This window comes from Anoplopoma fimbria, chromosome 8 (genome assembly GCF_027596085.1).
Source record: "Anoplopoma fimbria isolate UVic2021 breed Golden Eagle Sablefish chromosome 8, Afim_UVic_2022, whole genome shotgun sequence".
NCBI lineage: Eukaryota > Metazoa > Chordata > Actinopteri > Perciformes > Anoplopomatidae > Anoplopoma > Anoplopoma fimbria.
In genome coordinates, this window is record NC_072456.1 from 5,365,954 (window position 1) to 5,386,319 (window position 20,366).

General features: G+C 45.2%; 1 protein-coding gene across 1 annotated transcript in view; it reads right to left on the bottom strand.

The window, feature by feature from the left end:
* The window catches only part of zswim5 (zinc finger, SWIM-type containing 5), a 70,247-nt gene extending 58,929 nt beyond the window's left edge, over positions 1-11,318 (bottom strand). The window contains exon 1 of the mRNA XM_054602495.1: positions 10,780-11,318. Within this exon, the coding sequence (XP_054458470.1) occupies positions 10,780-11,296 (517 nt within the window). The 5' untranslated portion in view covers positions 11,297-11,318. The remainder of the gene's footprint in view (positions 1-10,779) is intronic.
* Positions 11,319-20,366: the final 9,048 nt, after the last annotated feature.

Consider the following 20,366-nt stretch of genomic DNA (forward strand, 5'->3'; position numbering starts at 1 on the left):
TGTTACCTCAGTAAACATTGTGAACTTGAGTTTATGGTCTCAATCGCTAGTTTCAAGTCTTCTTCGCCGTCTCTCCGCCACTCCTCCGCATTCCAAATATGGTCATTTACGTTCAATGGCTGCAAAAAAACAACATGGCGGCTGCCATAATCCAAGATATCGACAGCGTAATCGGCAAACTGGACGCTTCAAAATAGCAGTCCACAAACCACTGGGTGACATCATGATGACCACCTCCACTTCTTATATAGTCTAGGGTTGCAATAACCATTCCAACGGGGAACACTTTTCATCTAATGTAATCAGGGTGTTGCAGTTGGCTGTACACAAACAGTGATGCTAGAAGTAATGTGAATATTGAAAAAAGAAATGAAGTTTTTTTCTCACCTCCACACACCTGACCAAGCTCTGTTAAGAATATGTTTTCTGCTCTCTTAAATGCATTTTGATGATTCAAACACTTTGTTGTTGTTGTTACTTGGTGGTTTTGAATTTGGTGGTATTAAAGAAAATGTCTAAGGAAGATCATTTCATTATCTAGTGCAGAGCAACGAGACAGAGACGAAAGAAAAGCCTGTGGATAAGAGAGTTCCTTTTTCCTCTTACACCTTGCTTTTTTCATGTCTCTTGTGCTAACGTTGCAATGGCCACCTCGCCGTCTGATGGAGGGAGCCCTCAAACAACAACCTCTGATTAATGATTTTCAATAATCAGCCCTTGTGCACTCTCACACACAGGCGCCTCTGCCTTTGATGAATACGACAACAGAGTGTCGTCCTAATGGCCTCATCTTTCACGAGCCTCTCCGAGAGCTAATAAGAGTGCGGGAACGATTTGTTTTACCGGTTTCTCTCTTTTTCGAGAGTGGCGGGCACGGAATTAATTACGCTGATTAAATGTTGTCTGTCTGCGCTGGGGAAGGGCTGAAGACGGCGTGTGTGTGTGTGTGTGTGTGTGTGTGTGTGTGTGTGTGTGTGTGTGTGTGTGTGTGTGTGTGTGTGTGTGCGCTAAGTGGCTTAAGTCGTGGCGCAGAATGGGCCCTGCTGTGAATATACACGGATAAATAGATATACAAGCAGAAATGCACTTGAGGAAAAAAATAAAGAAAATATGTGCTTTAGCAAATTAATGTAAAGCATCCCACTACAATTACCACTGCAGTGGTTAAAGCACTTCCAAGTAGAAAATGTAGCATTTCTTTAAATGAAAGTAATGATGAGCATTTAAATATTATAAAGCAAAGTTTTCAAAGGGCTTTAACACGAAAGCAGATACACAGAAGAATTCAATTACACTGATATACGTAAACAGGATCGGAGATAACGTGAAACGTCCATCCATCTATTTTCCCCTGCTTATCCGGGGCCGGGTCGCGGGGGCAGCAAGCTAAGGAGGGTCCTCCAGACGTCCTTTTCCCCAGCAGCACATTCCAGCTCCTCCTGGGGAACCCCGAGGTGTTCCCAGGCCAGACGAGATATGTAATCCCTCCAGCGTGTTCTGGGTCTACCACAGGGCCTCTTACCGGTTGGACGTGCCTGGAAAACCTCTAAAGGGAGGCGTCCAGGGGGCATCCTGATCAGATGCCCGAACCACCTCAGCTGGCCCCTTTCGACGCGAAGGAGCAGCGGCTCTACACCGAGCTCCCTCTGGATGTCTGAGCTCCTCACCCTATCTCTAAGGCTGAGCCCAGCCACCCTGCGAAGGAAGCTCATTTCAGCCTCTTGTATTCGCGATCTCATTCTTTCGGTCACTACCCAAAGCTCATGACCATAGGTGAGGGTTGGAACGTAGATGAACTGGTAAATTGAGAGCTTTGCCTTACGGCTCAGCGCCTTCTTCACCACAATGGTCCGGTACAACGCCCGCATCACTGCTGACGCTGCACTGAACCGCCTGTCCATCTCCCGTTCCATTTTACCCTCACTCGTGAATAAGATCCCGAGATACTTGAACTCCCTCGCTTGGGGCAGTGACTCACTCCCAACCCAGAGGATGCAATCCACCGTTTTCCGGAAGAGAAGCCTTGAAATCCTGTCCATGAAAATCACAAACAGGATTGGTGACAAGGGGCAGCCCTGGCGGAGGCCAACAAGCACTGGGAACAAGCTCGACTTTGCGCCGAGTATCCGGACACAGCTCTCACTTTGGTCATACAAGGATCGAATGGCTCCCCATTATATTCCCGCAGTACCCCCCACAGGACTCCCCGAGGGACACGGTCGAAGGCCTTCTCCAAGTCCACAAAACACATGTAGACTGGATGAGCAAACTCCCATGCACCCTCCAACAGACCTGCAAGGGTAAAGAGCTGGTCCACTGTTCCACGGCCAGGACGGAATCTGCATTGCTCTTCCTGAATCCCAGGTTCGACAATCGGCCGGAGCCTCCTTTCCAGCACCCTGGAGTAAACTTTCCCGGAGAGGCTGAGCAGTGTGATACCCCTATAATTGGAGCACACTTTCCGGTCCCCCTTTTGGAAAATGGGAACCACCACCCAGGTCTGCCACTCCACAGGCACCGTACCCGACTTCCATGTGACAGTGAAGAGACGTGTCAGCCAAGACAGCCCAACAATGTCCAGAGCCTTTAGCATCTCCGGTCGAATCTCATCCACTCCTGGCGCCTTGGCGCTGAAGAGCTTTTTAACTACCTCAACGACCTCTGCCAGGTATATGGACGAGTCTTCCCCTGAGTCTTCAGACTCTGCCTCTTCCACAGAGGACGTGTTGGTGGTGTTCAGGAGTTCCTCAAAGTGTTCTTTCCACCGCTCGACAATATCCCCAGTCCGGGCCTGCAGTTCTCCCCCCCTGCTGAGCACAGCCTGAGAAAAGCCCTGTTTCCCCTTTCTGAGTCGTCTCACAGTTTGCCAGAACTTCCTTGAGGCCAGTCGAAAGTCCTTCTCCATGGCCTCCCCAAACTCCTCTCACACCCGGGTTTTTGCTTCAGCAACTGCCATAGCTGCAGCCCTTCTGGCAAACCGGTACCTGCCTGCTGATTCAGGAGACCCCTGGGCCAGCCAAGCCCAAAAGGCCTCCTTCTTCAGCTTGACGGCCTCCTTCACCACTGGTGTCCACCAGCGGGTTCTCGGATTACCGCCACGACAGGCACCGATCGCCTTCCGACCACAGCTCCTAGCACCAGCTTCCACAATGGAGGATCTAAACATGGTCCACTTGGATTCCATGTCCCCAGCCTCCCCCGGGATGCACAAGAAATTATTCCGGAGGTGGGAGTTGAAGACCTTGCGGACAGGATCCTCAGCCAGACGTTCCCAGTTCACCCTCCCCACACGTTTGGGTTTACCGGTACTGTCCGGCAGCCTCCCCCGCCACCTGATCCAACTCACCTCCAGGTGGTGATCAGTTGACAGCTCTGCTCCTCTCTTCACTCGAGTGTCAAAGACATACGGCTGCAGGTCTGATGACACAACTACAAAGTCTATCATAGACCTTTGGCCTAGGGTGTTCTGGTACCAAGTACACTTGTGAACCTCCCTATGCTCAAACATGGTGTTCGTTATGGACAGTCCATGACTAGCACAGAAGTCCAACAACAAAGCACCAATCGGGTTCAGATCGGGCAGGCCGTTCCTCCCAATCACGCCCCTCCAGGTTTCTCTGTCATTACCCACATGAGCGTTGAAGTCTCCCAGAAGAACTATGGAGTCCCCAGTTGGTGCCCTTTCCAGGACGCCACCCAAGGACTCCAAGAAGGCTGCGTACTCCGAACTGCCGTTCGGTGCATAGGCACAAACGACAGTCAAGAGACTTCCCCTCGCGGTTCGCAGTCGCAGGGAGGCGAACCTCTCGTTCTCCGGGGAAAACTCCAAAACAGCGGCACTCAGTCGGGGGCTCGCGAGTATTCCCACACCCGCCCCTCACCCTGGGCAACTCCGGAAAAAGATAAAGTCCGGCCCCTGTCCAGGAGTTTGGTTCCAGAACTAGTGCTATGAGTGGAGGTGAGCCCAACTATATCTAGCTGGTACCGCTCCACCTCCCTGCACCAGCTCTGGTTCCTTCCCCGCCAGAGAGGTGACATTCCACGTCCCTAGAGCTAGTCTGCGATGCCGGGGGTCAGCACGCCCAGGTGCAAAAAGTTTTAATAAAAATGCACAATATGTAAAAGTACACTATATGACAATATGAATAAACAACACGCCTTTGAACACCAAGTCAAAGGCGTGTTCATTTTTTAAGTCCGTCACTGGAATCGTTACGCACAAACCAGTTGCACACGTACTCCCATGCGCTTTTTTTTTTTTTTTTCCGTGGGTGCAGTGGACAGCCCTAATCCCAAACAGGGCTAATGAATGACTGTAGCAAGAAGCTATCGATTAGCTGCCTAAAACACAATTTCTACCGTGTAATCTTTTCTAACATTAAACCCTTTGTTCTGTGATCAACTCTGATTCCAAGCAGATCTGCATTCCACCTTTAAATTCTCCTTATTTTTGAGAATGTTTGTCGTAAAGTGATTTTATGCCGGGCAACGAAGAGAATCAGCTTATAAGAGGCCATTTTGGATGATGACGTTTGCATGTGCGAGGGCGCTAAATGGACAAACAACTCACTAACTCGCTTTTGACTGATGCGAAAACACAGATAACTTAACCTGTTCCAAAATTATTTATGACGGACGAAGGTTTTGGAGTCGATATGGTAACGTGATTCACACAACGTTAGGTCATATTTATTTTTTAAATGTACGAAAAATACAAACTCGGTGTGCAAAAGTCTTTAGTTTCCAGTCTACAGACTGGACCGACGAGCAAACATTGAAGAGAACCAGTCAGATCTTCCAACACATACATGCATTACTTCTTCCAGAATACACATATTCACAGCTGAGTCATACAGGGGACCGCCCTTCGTAAAGTTACCCACGGCTACCCAGAAGAGTGTGAGCTAACATCCCGACTCAGTCAGCGTTGCTGTCAACGGTCTGACCTCTTTCTCTCACTACAAAGTAATGACTCTTTCCAGCTTCCCCCAGTCCTCCCGGCAAAACCACCAACCCTTCCTCAACCAGCACTAGCCTCACACGTCCACAGTGGCGGAGAAGGTAGGAGTAAAGCAAAGAGGAAGTAGAAAAAAACCCTCAGAGATCTCCGCTTGGCCGACTAACAGCCCTTTACTTAGCGGAGCCTACTGACAGAATATGAATAAAGTGCGAGTCATCTTTCACTGATGCAAGTTGCGGAAATGGAGAGAGGGAGGATGTGTAGAAGATAAAAAAAAGGGCATGGAGGACAGAGTTACATATAGTTGCGTCGAGTGAAAAGCAGATGAAGAAATTAGGATAGAGAGCAGAAGGAGGAAAAAAATTAGCCGTGTTGAGTCAGGAGAAAAAGACTGGAGATGAGGCAAGAGAAGGATGAGCTCCCCGCCTCCTTCTGTCTTTAAGCACAACACTCTTGAGCAACCGGAGAGCAGATTTACACCAGAGGCTCGCAAGCTTCTCCCTAACACGGAGCCCCATGGCCGTTCTGCCAGGAAATTACATCTGGGGAAATACTGGCAAGACCAACACCTCCCTCCACACACACAAACACACATTCAACAAACTGAAAACCACACATAAACCAGTGATTACAAGTAGGAACCTCACATTAGAGTCACCGAGAAATTTAAGTCAGGAAATTATCATCAACTTAGACGAAGTGATTGTGTGTCACGATATATATGTCTCAATATATGATTACATTAAAAGACGATAAATCATCATATTGAATTAGCCTTACATCAGTCTTAACGAAACAGGCGAAATTCTCAAATGTTAAATATTATCAAAATACGTTAATAAAAAGTATGAAACCGACTAGATATGTGATATGCTAACTCTTGGTACTACTCAGCCGATAACTAAAAAGTGCTGACACTTGCTACCCAGCCCTAAATAAAGGGGCCGGTTTGGGGACGTGAAATGTTTGGAGTTCAGAGGCCCCACAGTGTTTTCAGCCCACTGACTGACTCTCCCATACACTTTAATCCTGTTCAATTTTGCTGCCTCGCTTTGTCAGAGTCACCAGTGCTTCAAAAGGCGTCAGGGACCCATTACAGCTTTATGTAACGCTGCAGAGACAGGGGACGTACACGCACACACACACACACAGGACCCCCCCTCTTTCTGTGAACAAGGGGTTTCTCTACAGCTGGGTAACAAAGCATGACCCAATAATCCCAAAGCTTGACTCAAAGCTTAAGAACTCCCCCGTCCCTTCCTCCCGCTCTCTGAGGACTTTATAGGGCTCTGGCGAGGGGGCTTCTGGGTGCCCATGTGTGTGTGTGTGTGTGTGTGTGTGTGTGTGTGTGTGTGCAAATGTGTGTGGCAAATGGGGGGGGGGGGTTATAAATACAAGCACGCTTAGCTTTGATTATTCTAATTATGACTGGGAGCGAGGAGTAGATTATTATGAACACATGGGCTGATGAGCTCACGTCTCTTCAATCCGTCAGTACCTCGGTTAAAAGGGGCTGACAGACAAAGTCCTTTACGCGTAATGTACGCGGGTGGAAGGCACAAGGGGCATACCAACTTAATTTTTTTAATTGTCAATGCACACACAGGCGTCTTCGATGGTAAGCATTATCAATTCCTACTTAAACTCTCTTTTCCCAAACCATTTCATCATAAAGCCCCGATGCATATGCAAACTGTACGGGCAATACAGATCAGCATCCAGTGGATGTTAAAATAAAAAAGTTAAACTGTGACAAAAATATATAAAGTACTGCTAATGCAGCTCCCTGTCTCATTACGAAAATTATATTTTTTGTTTCCTCAACTTTGTATTGTGGCAACAGCAGGCACCTCCTCCTAGTCAGGTCTTAAACTTTCCGTGACCCGGACACCGAATCTGTCAAGTCCCACACAGTAGAGAAGCAGACCATAGTCTCACCCCCCTCTCCCTTCCTTAGCAGTAGATCTCATTAGTAATTACGTTAAGACTAGAACACAAGAGCAATTCCAGATCTGGCTCTAGGCCTCAGATTCGGAGAAACTGGGACCCTCAAAAAAAAAAAAAAAAAATTAAAAACAGAGTCTACAGACGTGAGAACGAGTTGATGGGGAACAGGAGTTCCCGCTATGCTTGTGATGGCTCTGAGGAATAGCGACAAAAAAAAAATATTTCATCTTGTGATGGCCTCGCTTCAGTGTTTCCAGTGTGTCTGGTTGTGTCTTTACAACCTTAGGGCCGCGGTTATCAGTGAACCAAAAAAAAGAAGACGCGAGCAGCATCAGCTCGATGCAGACAGATGATGACTTAAAGCAAACTAAACTAAATTAAAGTGTCAATACAAGCTGTTGGTTTTGGTGTATATAAATGTAGGTGGCAGCCCGATCTTAACAATTAATATGCACAGCCTGTGGGTGAAAAGTTGAATACCACTTTTCCAGACTGCAATGCAGATACGATATTTTAAACCACGATGCATGTGCAAGCACGCCGCCTTGTCTCACTCCTAATCGCTTCAGTTCCTGTTACAAAGAATGCTTTGGCACGTCCATCTCGCTTCCTTAAACAAAACCAAAAAAAGCGTTAAGTGGCGATTACATTATGCCATGTCAGGTGAAAGCAATCTTGACACTGCCGTTCTACAGGAGGCGTAACACGATCATTTAATGAGCGCCGTGCTCGGCTGCATGACCTTTCTGAAATCCAGCTGTGAAGCAAACACTTGTTCCCGTGGTGTGCAAAGTGTTGGAACAAGCCAAATCTTATCTTGATGTCACACAGCTATTTGGCCCCCGTCTTAAGTTTTGTTGACAGGCAAGACAAAACCATGTGCCTGCCTGCTTTATGACTGACCTTGGAGGGTGGGGGGGGAGACTTGGAAGCAATTCGCCGGTGTGCTTTTTTTTTTTTGTCCATTTAAAATCTCAACTGACGCTCACAACCAATGGGATGCAGTTCTCTTACATCCCCCCGAATTTGCATGCTGGCATTATGGGCTGCGAAACTTATGAATTATTTCTAAATGTAATTCTTTACATGAACGCACCAGAATTAGTGGCTTAATCCCCTAGTTCTGCTCACACTCAAGACACAGTTTCACCTGTGTGTGGGAGTAGCAGGTCGACGTCTTTGTAAATGACAGGAAGTGTTTAAAAGTAGGTCATTGCTTTGAACTCGCTCAAGAAACCCTTCGCTGAAGTTATGGTTTACAGACAAGCCCTGCATCTGGTACAAATGTAGGGCCTCTGGGCCAATCGGCAGAAGGAAAGCCAGAACAAAGCTGACTTCAATAACTAACAAAAACAACTCCTTCAGACAGATCAAAACTAATTGAGCGGAATCTCACTTTTAGGCCACATCCACACTAACCCGTTTTCAAATTAATCCACATATCTTTTGCTGCGTTTGCACCAAGCGTCCACACTATACAGCGTTTAGGGCACCGAAAACGAAGGAGTTTGAAAACGCTCCCGAGGACGGATAAGTTTGAAAACGCTCCCGAGGACGGATAAGTTTGAAAACGCTCCCGAGGACGGATAAGTTTGAAAACGCTCCCGAGGACGGATAAGTTTGAAAACGCTCCCGAGGACGGATAAGTTTGAAAACGCTCCCAAGGACGGATAAGTTTGAAAACGCTCCCGAGGACGGATAAGTTTGAAAACGCTCCCAAGGACGGATAAGTTTGAAAACGCCGCGTTTTCCTGATAGTGTGGATGACGGAAAACGAAGCAGTTTGAAAACGATGACGTAGGCACCGGCGTTCGCTATTTGATTGGTTCTTAGCAGTTATGACGTGTCATTCCCTGATTCGACACCCCCTTACCACGTGACCCTTTTCCGCAAGAGAACAACAACAGCCTTGATACCGATCGACTACCAGGTTAATGCAACATGGATAATGTGGTATTTGTTACAAATGTTTGTACATAGACGTTCAAGCATGTAGGGACTTAGGACCCAGGGGAACACAGGTGAAGCATGGCAACCCAGAGGGGATTCGCAGTTCTTTGGCTTCAGCTGGAATCAGCGGTTTTTGGAGCGATCAGCGAGCTGCGTGTCCAGCGGCGTTATCAGCCCTACGGAACGGACTTCTGTTGACCAAATGTATGGACTCATAATCTAGTAAACTTTGTTTAATAACTGTTCATTTTAAAGTCAATTTGCTGTCTGTGTGGGAGAGATAGAGTTAGACCTGCAGTGCTGTAACTAAGCTCGAAAAATAAAACTTCTAAAAACTTCCACGAAATGTTTCTGTTTGCGTTTATGGAGGAAGATTTTAGAGTATCAAGAGTATATATTGTATTATATGTAACCAAGCAACCAATGTACTTCCTGTGTACACCGGCACGCGCATGCCCAGTGTACGTGAATAGTCACGTGATATTCGTTTTTAGGGGAGCAAGTCTGGACTCACATCATTTCGAAAACGATGAGTGGACGGGATCTTAAAACCCCGTTTTCAAATGTGGACATGGCCTTATATTCACCAGACTCCAATTTCATTTAATTATGGGGCTGGAATCGATGAGCATATAAAATGCAATTAGATACAGGCAGTCACAGAGAACCCCCCCCTCTCCCTCCAGATACCTTGGAGCAACATGAAACCCCAGACAAGCTCCAGTGGCTCTCACACTTTTTTCGCCCAAGAAAAAAGAATCCTCTCCCGGTGCTCACAAAGGGCTTTTTTTTTTGTTGTTCTCCCCTCCACAATCCATCGGTTTCATCCCATCAATTTCCCCGATGTCTAAGCTTATTTTGTTGGCTTCACGGAGCCGGGGTGCGTGAGAGCTAATGAGAAGGCGAGCGGAGATGAAGCTCTGCGGAATGGCCCTTTGTTTGGAAACAGCCCGTCGCTTATCGATCACTTCGAATGGGAAGCCTTTTGTGTTGCGAGAGGCTGCGGGCAAACGCAGTAATAAAAAGGCAGTTTAGCGTTATACGCAACTACTAAGGGGTTAACTTTAATACAATAAATAAATACGCACACAAACACTCCCAGCGTGTATTTTCCACGCTGGTGGCGACTGTGCTCTTTGTCCGGTCCGACCAGCAGTGGCAAATAAACAAAAAAGCTGCGGGGTTGTTGTTGTTTTTTGTTCCGGATTAACGATGGATTAATCATAATAAGAGAGCCGATAACCGCCTTTGTTCCTCGCCTAATCCGCCCTCAACCGACGGCGAGTTAGAAGAAGAAACGACTTTTAGCAACGAAGCATTCGCACAAACAAAAATAAAGCCCCGACGCGACAGCGCTTTTGTATTCGCGTCTGTCAGCCCTCCTCCTCTGCGCCTCCCCCTGCCTCTCTGCCGGGGTTACGGCACAAGCCGGCTCCGTCCGCCGACAGGGAGCCCCGGAGGGGGAAGAGAAAAGTGGTTGATAGTTGACGAAACACGGTTTTCTCGTGTTTGAAGTCCTTCCACAGACATAACGAGGCAGGGCTTCAACATGAAGGCAAAGCCGGCGCACAGACGCAGTAGCCGCGGTAGAGCTGCAATGAGAAGCCACAATAGGAAGCCCTTTAATTTGTTAACAGCAGCTGGTCGGCTAAGCTAGCGACGTTATGTTCGCTTCCCTTTTCACAGGGGGGCCGAGGAAAAGGTCCACATTTGACAACAAATGTTTCCTTGTAAGCCTTCTAAACTAAAAACAGCGTGGTTCTATATTCGTGGAGAAAATAGCCGCTTTGCATACTGTCCACGATAGCAGGGAAAACTTCCATCAATCATCCCCCAGTAAAGATCCAGCAGCCGAGACTTGGAAACGGTCCACAATGGTTCGTGTCAAAAAAGCGTTTTTTTCTGTGAAATATCCCACTTACCGACTTGTAAAACGTTTTCCACACAACCGGTCTCTAGCAGCCGGATACCCCGGCGAAAAGGCAGCCCGTCTCCCGTCCCCACTGCCCCCACGGTAGCCGTCGTACCGGTAGATCCTCCGCCACCGCCGGCGGTCGTAGCTCCGGACCCAGCGCCCCCAGCCCCGCCGGTAGCCGCCGACGGACCCTCCTCGCCGGCGACTCGGCACTGAAACGAAGAGTACATGCATATCTCCTTCTCGTTGCGGGGAAAAGACCAGTAGACGATGCGGCGCTGGACTGGCTCCGGGATCCGCTCGAAGCGCTCCTCCACTCTCTCGAAGGCCCACTTTTCCGCTACTGCCTTCGCGGCGCAGTCCAGTAGGGACTCCGGGGAACGGTACCGGAAGCTGTGCGACCCGCTGCCGTGGCCGAGCCCCGGGCCAGGACCTCGGGGAGCAGGGCGCAGGCAGGGTCGCTTGCTGGCCGGTGGTAAGGAGAGGAGAGGATGGGGCGGCTGTTCTCTGCGTCCTTCCGCCATGGCGAGCCGATCAACACTGACGAGACGGACTGTGTGCGGACACCGAGCAGCAGCAGCAGGAAGCCGTACACACACACACACACACACACACACACACACACACACACACACACACACACACACACACACACACACACACACACACACACACACACACACTTTCAAACAAACACGCACGCACTCACACACATTGTGCAGCTTGTAGCAAACCAGAAAGGATATCAGACTTCCGACCAAAACCTTCAAAATAAAACGTGGTATTTACAAAAAAGCATTTCACCGAAAAGTGTGCGATTGTGCAAGGGAATTATGTTCAATCTTCTCGCTTTGTATGGTCATAATAAATTAGTCTTTAATTGCACACAATATACTGCTCTAATTTATATTTTTCTACACTTATTTTTACACAATACCACTTAACATACCTAGGACTGATGCATTCCAAATGTTGGTTATTTCAATGTTACTTCAAATATCAGCTCTGCTATACTTTCAGGTATTTTCTCAATATCTCATTTCAATATCACTCTGACCAATCAATAAGTCTGTCACTTTTATGGCACTTCCTAATATAAAAATGTAAATTGTAAATTTCCCCGCTGCGGGACTAATAAAGGATTATCTTATCTTATCTTATCTTATCTTATATCTAATTTGAAATCAATTATTTTGTTGTTGTTGTTTAGTTGGCTGTAATAGTCCGCCTATGGTTTTATAGTAAAGGATCCTAATCAGAATAAGCTGGAGCAGTGGGGAGCCGTCTAGTTGCAAACACAAGTCTTCCTAAACCTTACCACTTCTACCTGTCCCCTCTCTAGCCTAATATTAAAAACAGTAATACAACTTTATTAAATGACGACTTCTACTTAAGTATCTCTGTAGGTGATGAGGATGGAGATCAATTCAAGCCACAACTGCTTGATTGAATAGAAAAACAAAAAGTCGGTTAGACAAGAATATACCTAACCCTTTTCAAACCGATTCTGAAATAGTTGAACATAAGGGCTGGAGAACAAACAGCCCTTCACTGTTCCTATTCTCTACTAATGTTATATCCTCTTATAGGACCCTATTTCAAATCAGCAAGCAATTCAAGGGGGAACAGCAGTTGTTCAGAAGCACATAATAATATAAGGATTTTTTTTAGGTTTATCTTTATTCAACTATAACAGGTTTCAGTGACCGCTCATTCCCGTTATTGTCCCTTAACCTGTGATTTTTACCAGGTTGTAAAATCAACAATTTATCATTCACTGCAGGTCAATTCAGTATTTAAGATAAATTAATTTCATTCATTTTAATTATTCAGTTATTATGGAGATACATAACTTCTGTGATATTCGGCAAAGTCATAGTTTATCGATTAATATGAATTACCATCGTGGTGTCCCAAAAAATGTAAGAAAATAAACCCTATAGTATTTTTTCTATCATTTATTTTAGACTTTAAGTCAATTGGTTCCCTTGTGAATTTATTGTTTTATCCTCCCCCCTGTTTCAGAAATGTGGACAAGTGTTGTGAATGCTAAAGAATCCGAGGATCAGGTCGGAGATACTTTGGTCCTTAACGCAGCTAAAAGTTGTTCTTCCGCATCGTCCTATAACGTGGACCTGCCCTGGCCTCCTCTTCCTGGGTCTCCACAGCAGCAGAAACTACAGCATAGATGCAGTTATCTCATGCAAGTCTTTTATTGAATCCAAGTCTTCTTGTAATATAAAGTATTTTATTTTAAAACCCCCATCTCTTAATTTCCTGTCTCAAGCTAAATGTTTGTGTGACTTGATGCAGCTGAGCAGGCAGAGAGAGAGAGGGAGAGATAGAGAGAGAGGACTTTACACTTCACTAAACAACATAATAACAAAACACTCCAGTCTCCTATCAGAGTGGCATGCCAGCTACAGCTCCCAGATCTGCACACTAATATTTAAATGAATGAAGCACATACTTAAAGTTACCAGTTAATAAGTAATAATCAAATGAAATAGCTAACATACACATACATACACCTATTGAATGTTTTTTTATTGCTGAAAGTTCCCTGACTCTTGCGCATTTTAAATCAAAGGAGATAACATTTCCCAGCTTCTCCTCATGCATAACAAAGTGACTGTTTTGCAAATTGAGTTCCCACCGTTATTTCCCCCATACATATCAATGACCTCAGGTCAGCCAATACACATTCATTTGAATTGGTGCAGCACGCAGTTATGTGGCCGTGTGCCACGGCAGGACACAGAGGGTTTGGAGCCATGTTAAAGAGATTTCAAAGTAATGGGGCAATATCTGGGAGCGAAATACACAAAGAGAGATTACTTCTGTTTACAATGTCACTATGAAGTGCAAACAGTAAGTCGTAATATATTTGCTCTTGATGGTATTTTGTAACTTTAAAAAGTAATCTTATTACTTTACTTATTACTTAAAGTATTGAAAATAATTAGTTATGTTACTACAGTTGTTTACGACATCGTAATATAATAAGATGATCACACTGAGACGCGCCGCGTTTTTCAGGCAGAATTTAAACGCGCCTGAAGGTTAAAATAATATCTTTTCAGCGCCAGACACGATGTCGCACAACTAGCCAACGATTGTAATCCCTAACACTACTCATAAGCAATAATATTAGCACTACTGCTACCACGGTACTGTGAAAATAACCTTGTTTCAATACACTTTTTAGGTCAAATTCACATGTTTAAACTGTGAGAACTTTTGTAGTATAGGGCTACTGTGCTTTGGTTCTCCTGTGCAAGTTTGTGTATGTGAATGTAACAGCCCACAGCTGAATAAGATAAGATAAAATAAGATAATCTTTTATTAGTCCCGCAGCGGGGAAATTTGCAGGCTTACAGCAGCATAGAGTTAAAGTGCACACAAGAGACATAGTAAAGAAAGACAAGAAAAAAATAAAAATTTAAAATTAAAAAAACAAGTATTATAAATAAGCAATAAAAACAGTAGAAAAACACAATAACTGAAATATAATATTTACAGACAGAAAAAAACTATTTTAACTATTATTGCACAGTGTTTTTATTGTCATGTGTCATGTGGTCTGCTGGGAGCAGAGCTGGTTGTGCAGCCTGACAGCAGCAGGAAGGAAGGACCTGCGGTACCTCTCCTTCACACACCGGGGGTGAAGCAGCCGGTGGCTGAAGGAGCTGCACAGAGCTGCCAGGGTGTCCTGCATGGGGTGAGAGGTGTTGTTCATCAGGGATGACAGCTTGGCCATCATCCTCCTGTCTCCCACCACCTCCACCGTATCCAGTGGACACCCTAGCACACTGCTGGCCTTCCTGACGAGTCTCTTCTTGTCGGCTGCTGAGATGCTGCTGCTCCAGCAGACCACTGCATAAAAAATGGCTGATGCCACCACAGAGTTAAAAAAGGTCTTCAGGAGTGCTCCCTGCACTCCAAAGGACCTTAGTCTCCTCAGCAGATAGAGTCTGCTCTGACCCTTTTTATACAGTGAATTTGTATGATTAGTCCAGTCCAGTTTATTGTTCAAGTGAACACCCAGGTACTTATAAGATTGCACAATCTCAATGTCCTGTCCCTGGATGTTCACTGGTTCCGGAGGACAGTGTTTACCCCGGCGGAAGTTCACCACCAGCTCTTTGGTTTTACCAGAGTTGATCTGGAGGCGGTTCCGCCGGCACCATCCTATGAAGTCCTGGTTCAGTTCTCTGTATTCCCTCTCATCGCCGGCGGAGATGAGGCCGACGATTGCAGAGTCGTCAGAGAACTTTTGCAGGTGGCAGGTAGCAGAGTTATATTTGAAGTCCGATGTGTAGATGGAGAAGAGGAATGGAGCCAGAACGGTTCCTTGTGGGGCCCCCGTGCTGCAGGACACCCGATCTGACTCACACTCCCTTATCCTCACATACTGTGGACGGTTGGTGAGGTAGTCCAGTATCCATGCAGTGAGGTGGTGGTCCACCCCGGTCTGCTCCAGCTTGTCCCTCAGAAGCAAAGGCTGGATGGTGTTGAAGGCACTGGAGAAGTCGAAGAACATGACTCTCACAGTGCTTCCAGCCTTTTCCAGGTGAGAAAGGCATCTTTGTAGCAGGTAGATGACAGCGTCAACCACCCCGATGCCAGATTGGTAGGCGAACTGAAGAGGGTCCAAAGATGAGATCACCAGGGGGCGGAGGTGCACAAGGACCAGCCGCTCCAGGGTCTTCATCAGGTGGGATGTTAAAGCCACCGGCCTGAAGCCGCTGAAGTCCTTGGCCCCCGGGGTCTTTGGGACTGGTACCACGCAGGACGTCTTCCATAGCTGTGGTACCCTCCCCAGCTTCAAGCTCAAGTTAAAGATGTGCTCCACTATCCTGCACAGCTGGTCTGCGCAGGATCTGAGGAGCCTTGAGCTGATGCCGTCAGGACCCGTGGCTTTTCTCACCTTTATTCTCTTCAGTTCTTTTCTCACCTGGTTAATTGAGAGGGACAAAGCTCACAGGTGAGCAGGAGCTGCTGTAAGAGGCAGCCACTCGCGCGGCACCATTTTTTAATCATCTGTGTTTATACAGACCAAATTCCTCTTTGCTAAACCTAACTGTAAATTAGTTTGAGTTAGCGTAACTAAATACAAATGTCTACTATAAGCCATTTAAAAAAGCTATAATTGCATGCGGACATACCGTAGTAGAGGCTGGTATCTACTTGAAAAGAATATACTTTTTTGTTAAACTATCAAATTGATCAACTTTTTGAGCTAAACACATGGCATAATGTTATGAATGAAAACACCAACCAATCAATAATTATTATGGTCTTCTTGTGGTTGCATCCCAGAAATGCTGTCCCTCTTTCACTATGAAGTGGACACTCGGATAAGTTTTATTTGCACAGATGCTAAAAGTTGCATTATTGCAGGATATCAAAGGACAGCATATAGTTTAACAAAGGATCATTCATGTTACCGAGTGAAACACTGTGACTGCCTTCGAGGAAAGACTATCTTCACTAGTCTGATAAACTGTGTCAGAACTACAAAGACTACCATTCTAAGTGTGGCCATTAAGAACACATATAAACACGTTAACTTAAGATGTGGTCAGATAACCTTTTTCGCTTTAAGCGTGTTAAACCCTAAAGGTCATCGGGCGGGGTAGACCTACGAGCTACTCATGGTCTTTTTTTAGAGCTTCATGTGATTTCTATGTGAGGTCCACATAAATTGTCACTCAAGGAAAATGGGCCCTGTCTACTAAAAAAGAACTTTCCCACACAACAAAACTGCATTGTGAATTACTTTGCGAGGGAAACACATTGTGTCATGGATCATGTTTGCTTTTGACGTACCACAAATACATTTTAAATCATACGCAGATGTCCACATATTGAGTAAGGACTTTTGTTGCCTGAACATAACACAGTACTTTTGCTACGATCTTTGTTTAGTTTCAATTTTGTAATCATTTTTAAGCCAAACCATGATGTTTTTACCAAACCTAACCAAGTAGTTTTGTTGCATTTTTGTTTTACGTTAACCACGTGTTTCAAATTGTTTCTAACAGCGACCATAATTGAAAAAATCAGTTTCCCTTGAAAAGTTATTGAACTTAATTTTGTAAGTAGGCAGTGTTGACAAAAAATACACCGTAGATGACTATTTTTGACTCCTGACTGGAATTAATTTATCCAATTGCCATTATCCAGTTGATAACTCAACTTAAAGGGCTGCTTCACAATTTGTCAAGTCTTTCTTGGAACAACATTCAGGTGCCCTTGTTCACACTAAACAAGTTTGTCTTGCTGTCATCATTCCTCCTACTCATACTACTTCTAATGGAAGTGATTGGGAACAATAATCCACAGCCGTCCTGTGCAAAAATGTTATCCAAAGTTTATCTGAAATGAACATGATGCTTCAAAAGTCAGAGTTAGACAAATCAAGCAAGCTGCTCCATCCAGCGTTCGTAGCTATACCTACCAAAAAGGAATGTGCAGTAATTCATAGATATCCCACAAATTCAGTTTGTATGTAGTCCACGTAATCATGAACGAGAAAGTAAAATGACAGCAAAAAAAACACACAGGGCGGATTGGGAGGGGGAGGTGGATGGGTTGAACAAAAAACGGGCCTTTCACCCAGGAGACCATTGTTCGTGACCAGTGTGAAATGAGAAGTCAACTTCCTGTGAAGTTGTTTCCTGTGAAGACGGACGTTTATTTTGAAAAGACTGTATGCATGTAATGAGCGGAAATTGACATGTGTTGCCGGACTTTCGTAGGAAAAAGCAGGAAAAATGAGGAGTAACTTTTTCGTAAGGTATCATACAAACTGTTGTAAAAGGATACATCCAATCAAGTGGATGTCTTCCAACATTGCAGACATTTTAATAGAAAAGTGCACCTCTTTTTGTTACTATTCTTCCACTGCAGGTCGGCACGGAAACACAGTTCGGGGAAGGGAACCATTCACTGGCGAGTATGAGCAGGAGGACTCATTGCAGCAAGCACTAACTGTTTCAGTGCTCATACAGGCATCTGGCTGCAGTTTTCACTTAAAAAAAATGTTGAACCTATCCTTTAATTTTGATACAAAAAGATCAGTATATTACTTTGGAAACTTTTATCATCCGGCATATGATAAAATGTTCGCACTGAGCAAGAAAAGCAAAGAATCTGCTGGGGACACATGGATCACTTTGGTGCTGATGTCAGTAGACCAGTCATGTGACATCAAAAGCTGGGTGGGGTTTGAGTGAAAAAGGGTTCTTTGGAAATCACGCGGAAAGACAGAGAGACCCAAGGTACTCTCAAATATTGATTCATTAACTTACAATTATGACTCGCCAAATAAAATAAAACCACCTCGACGTACATTTGGAGAGCATTTTTTGTCCTTGCATATAATTTTCGTTCTTCTCTGACCTTGTATGGGCAGCTCAGCTTCCTCATTTTCACAATAATTGACAGTTGCGTGGGCGTAAAATATGTTTCATCAGCCTGGGATGAAGCCAATCTGCGCATAATGGCTCATAAAATGTCTGATGAATGGACGTCATGGCAGACATTAAGCAGACTATCTCCTCTGAAGTGAACTCTTTGGAGACGTGAGAGAGACATTAGTCGCCCGAACACGGAGACAATATCCAGACCTGTGTCTCTCTGTGCATCCCCTTCCCTCTTCTAAAGACCGCTTTTTTTGGCGTGCAATTATATTGAACAATAGGCCAAAGTCGATAGAGGATGCGACCCGTTACCATGGCAATGATTATGATGGATTTGCGGATAGACAGAGCAGGTAATTGGAAAAAGATTGATGGGTGACAGGGTGAAAGAGGGAGATAGAAAGGGAGAGAGAGAGAGGGATAAATTGCAGAAGCAGCGGTGGGAGGAGAGGAAGCCCTATTACACCCCATCTTTCTGGAATTTACAATTATATAATGATGCATCCTCTCTCTCATCAAGTCAATAGGCAATCACTCTTTCTGGCTCTCAGAGTCACACCCTATCCTCTCTTTCCTCCCTGTATCAGACCTACTTTATTTTCCCTCCATATCCTGTTTTCTCTGTCTCCCCTTCTCTCTCCTGCCTCCAACGAGGAAAGTGGTTCCATTGTGTATATTTCCTCTCGTTATCACTCAGGCACAGGAGGGTAAAGGGTAGAGATACCCCTGTGTGAGGCCCACATACATCCAAACGGCGTGCCTGCGTTCAAGGGAGGATGTAAACACGAGGCGTGTTCTCGGCTCGCGGAGGAGCCTTGAGGGTGAAGAGGCTGCTTTACGAGAGGCTGGATTACAATTCTCACAATTCTCAGTGAGGAGGAGGAAAATGCGATTCTCCTCTCCAACCACTGCTATCAACTTGCCCTTGAGCAAGGCAATGAAACTCCCAGGTGCAGCGGTGAGTCAGCTCAGTGGGCAAAATAATTGCACACTGTGTTTCCGTTGGGCAGCTGAGAAACAACTGAACGTGAAAAACATGGCAGTGTAAATATAGCAAACTATTTAGACTAAACCAATATTCATGTAAAAAGAAGCACATTGCGTTCAGGAATCTTCAGTCTCTGTCAGTAAAGTTATTTGACGATACCGGTTCTTGGAAGGAACATGTTGATGCTTTACGGTTTATGAGAATTTAACAAGAAGCTGCAACAAAGCAGCAGAGATGAACTACAAAAACTTGCAAGCAGCACGCCGACATTTATATGAAAGGTAAGCTAACGTGACATTATCAAGGGATGTTTATGTAACGTTAAAATTACTTTCAGTTGGTTATCTTTCAATTTTGCTATGAATCACAGTTGACCATTTAAATTTTCCTTTGTTCTCAGACATTTTAATTTCTCCTCTCAAGCTTAGCTCAGAGAATGCACTGTACCATAGTCAAAAGATGAGTACATCAGCTTCTGAATTATCAGCGGCTCTCTATTGGCAAGAACAGGAAGCTGTGCTAATGCTAATGCTAGGTGAGCAGGAGCAATGCTTGTCACGGGGACATGCTTTTTCCACTAACCTGCGGTAGAAGAGAACAACGCCTCACATATAACCATGGTAACTGCTCAAAACAAATACCTAATTTCCACTGCATGGTTTGGCTCCACTCACTTTTGGTACCAGGTCCTTTCTTCAATTTGTTTCAGATATTACACTCCCCCAAGCCTAGGTGTGATTCTCAGCTTGAAACTTACGTGACCTCATCTTCAATGCGACACTCGCTGAATCCTTTCACTGGCAACCAAACAGAGGAACTTCAGCACAAAATTGTGGGTGCTATTAATGAGAGCTGTGGGTGCTATTAATGAGGCAATAGAATTGTCACTGTAGTGCGACATGGAAGATCCTGCACAAACCCCACGTTTGTGCAGGATCTTCCATGTCGCACTACATTGACAATTCTATTGCCGATTCTCTCTGACCAATCAGTGGTTTACAGTGCTTTAACTCCACATTCTAGTATTGGGACCTCGACCAAGGTGGTACCAAAAGAAGAAGCAGGTATTATGCACAACTTTAGCTAACGGAAAAAACTAAAAAGACCAAGTTGAATTGTGTAGAAAGAATGCGGAAAAAGATGGCAACAGCTGTAGCCTCATAATGCTAATATTATCTT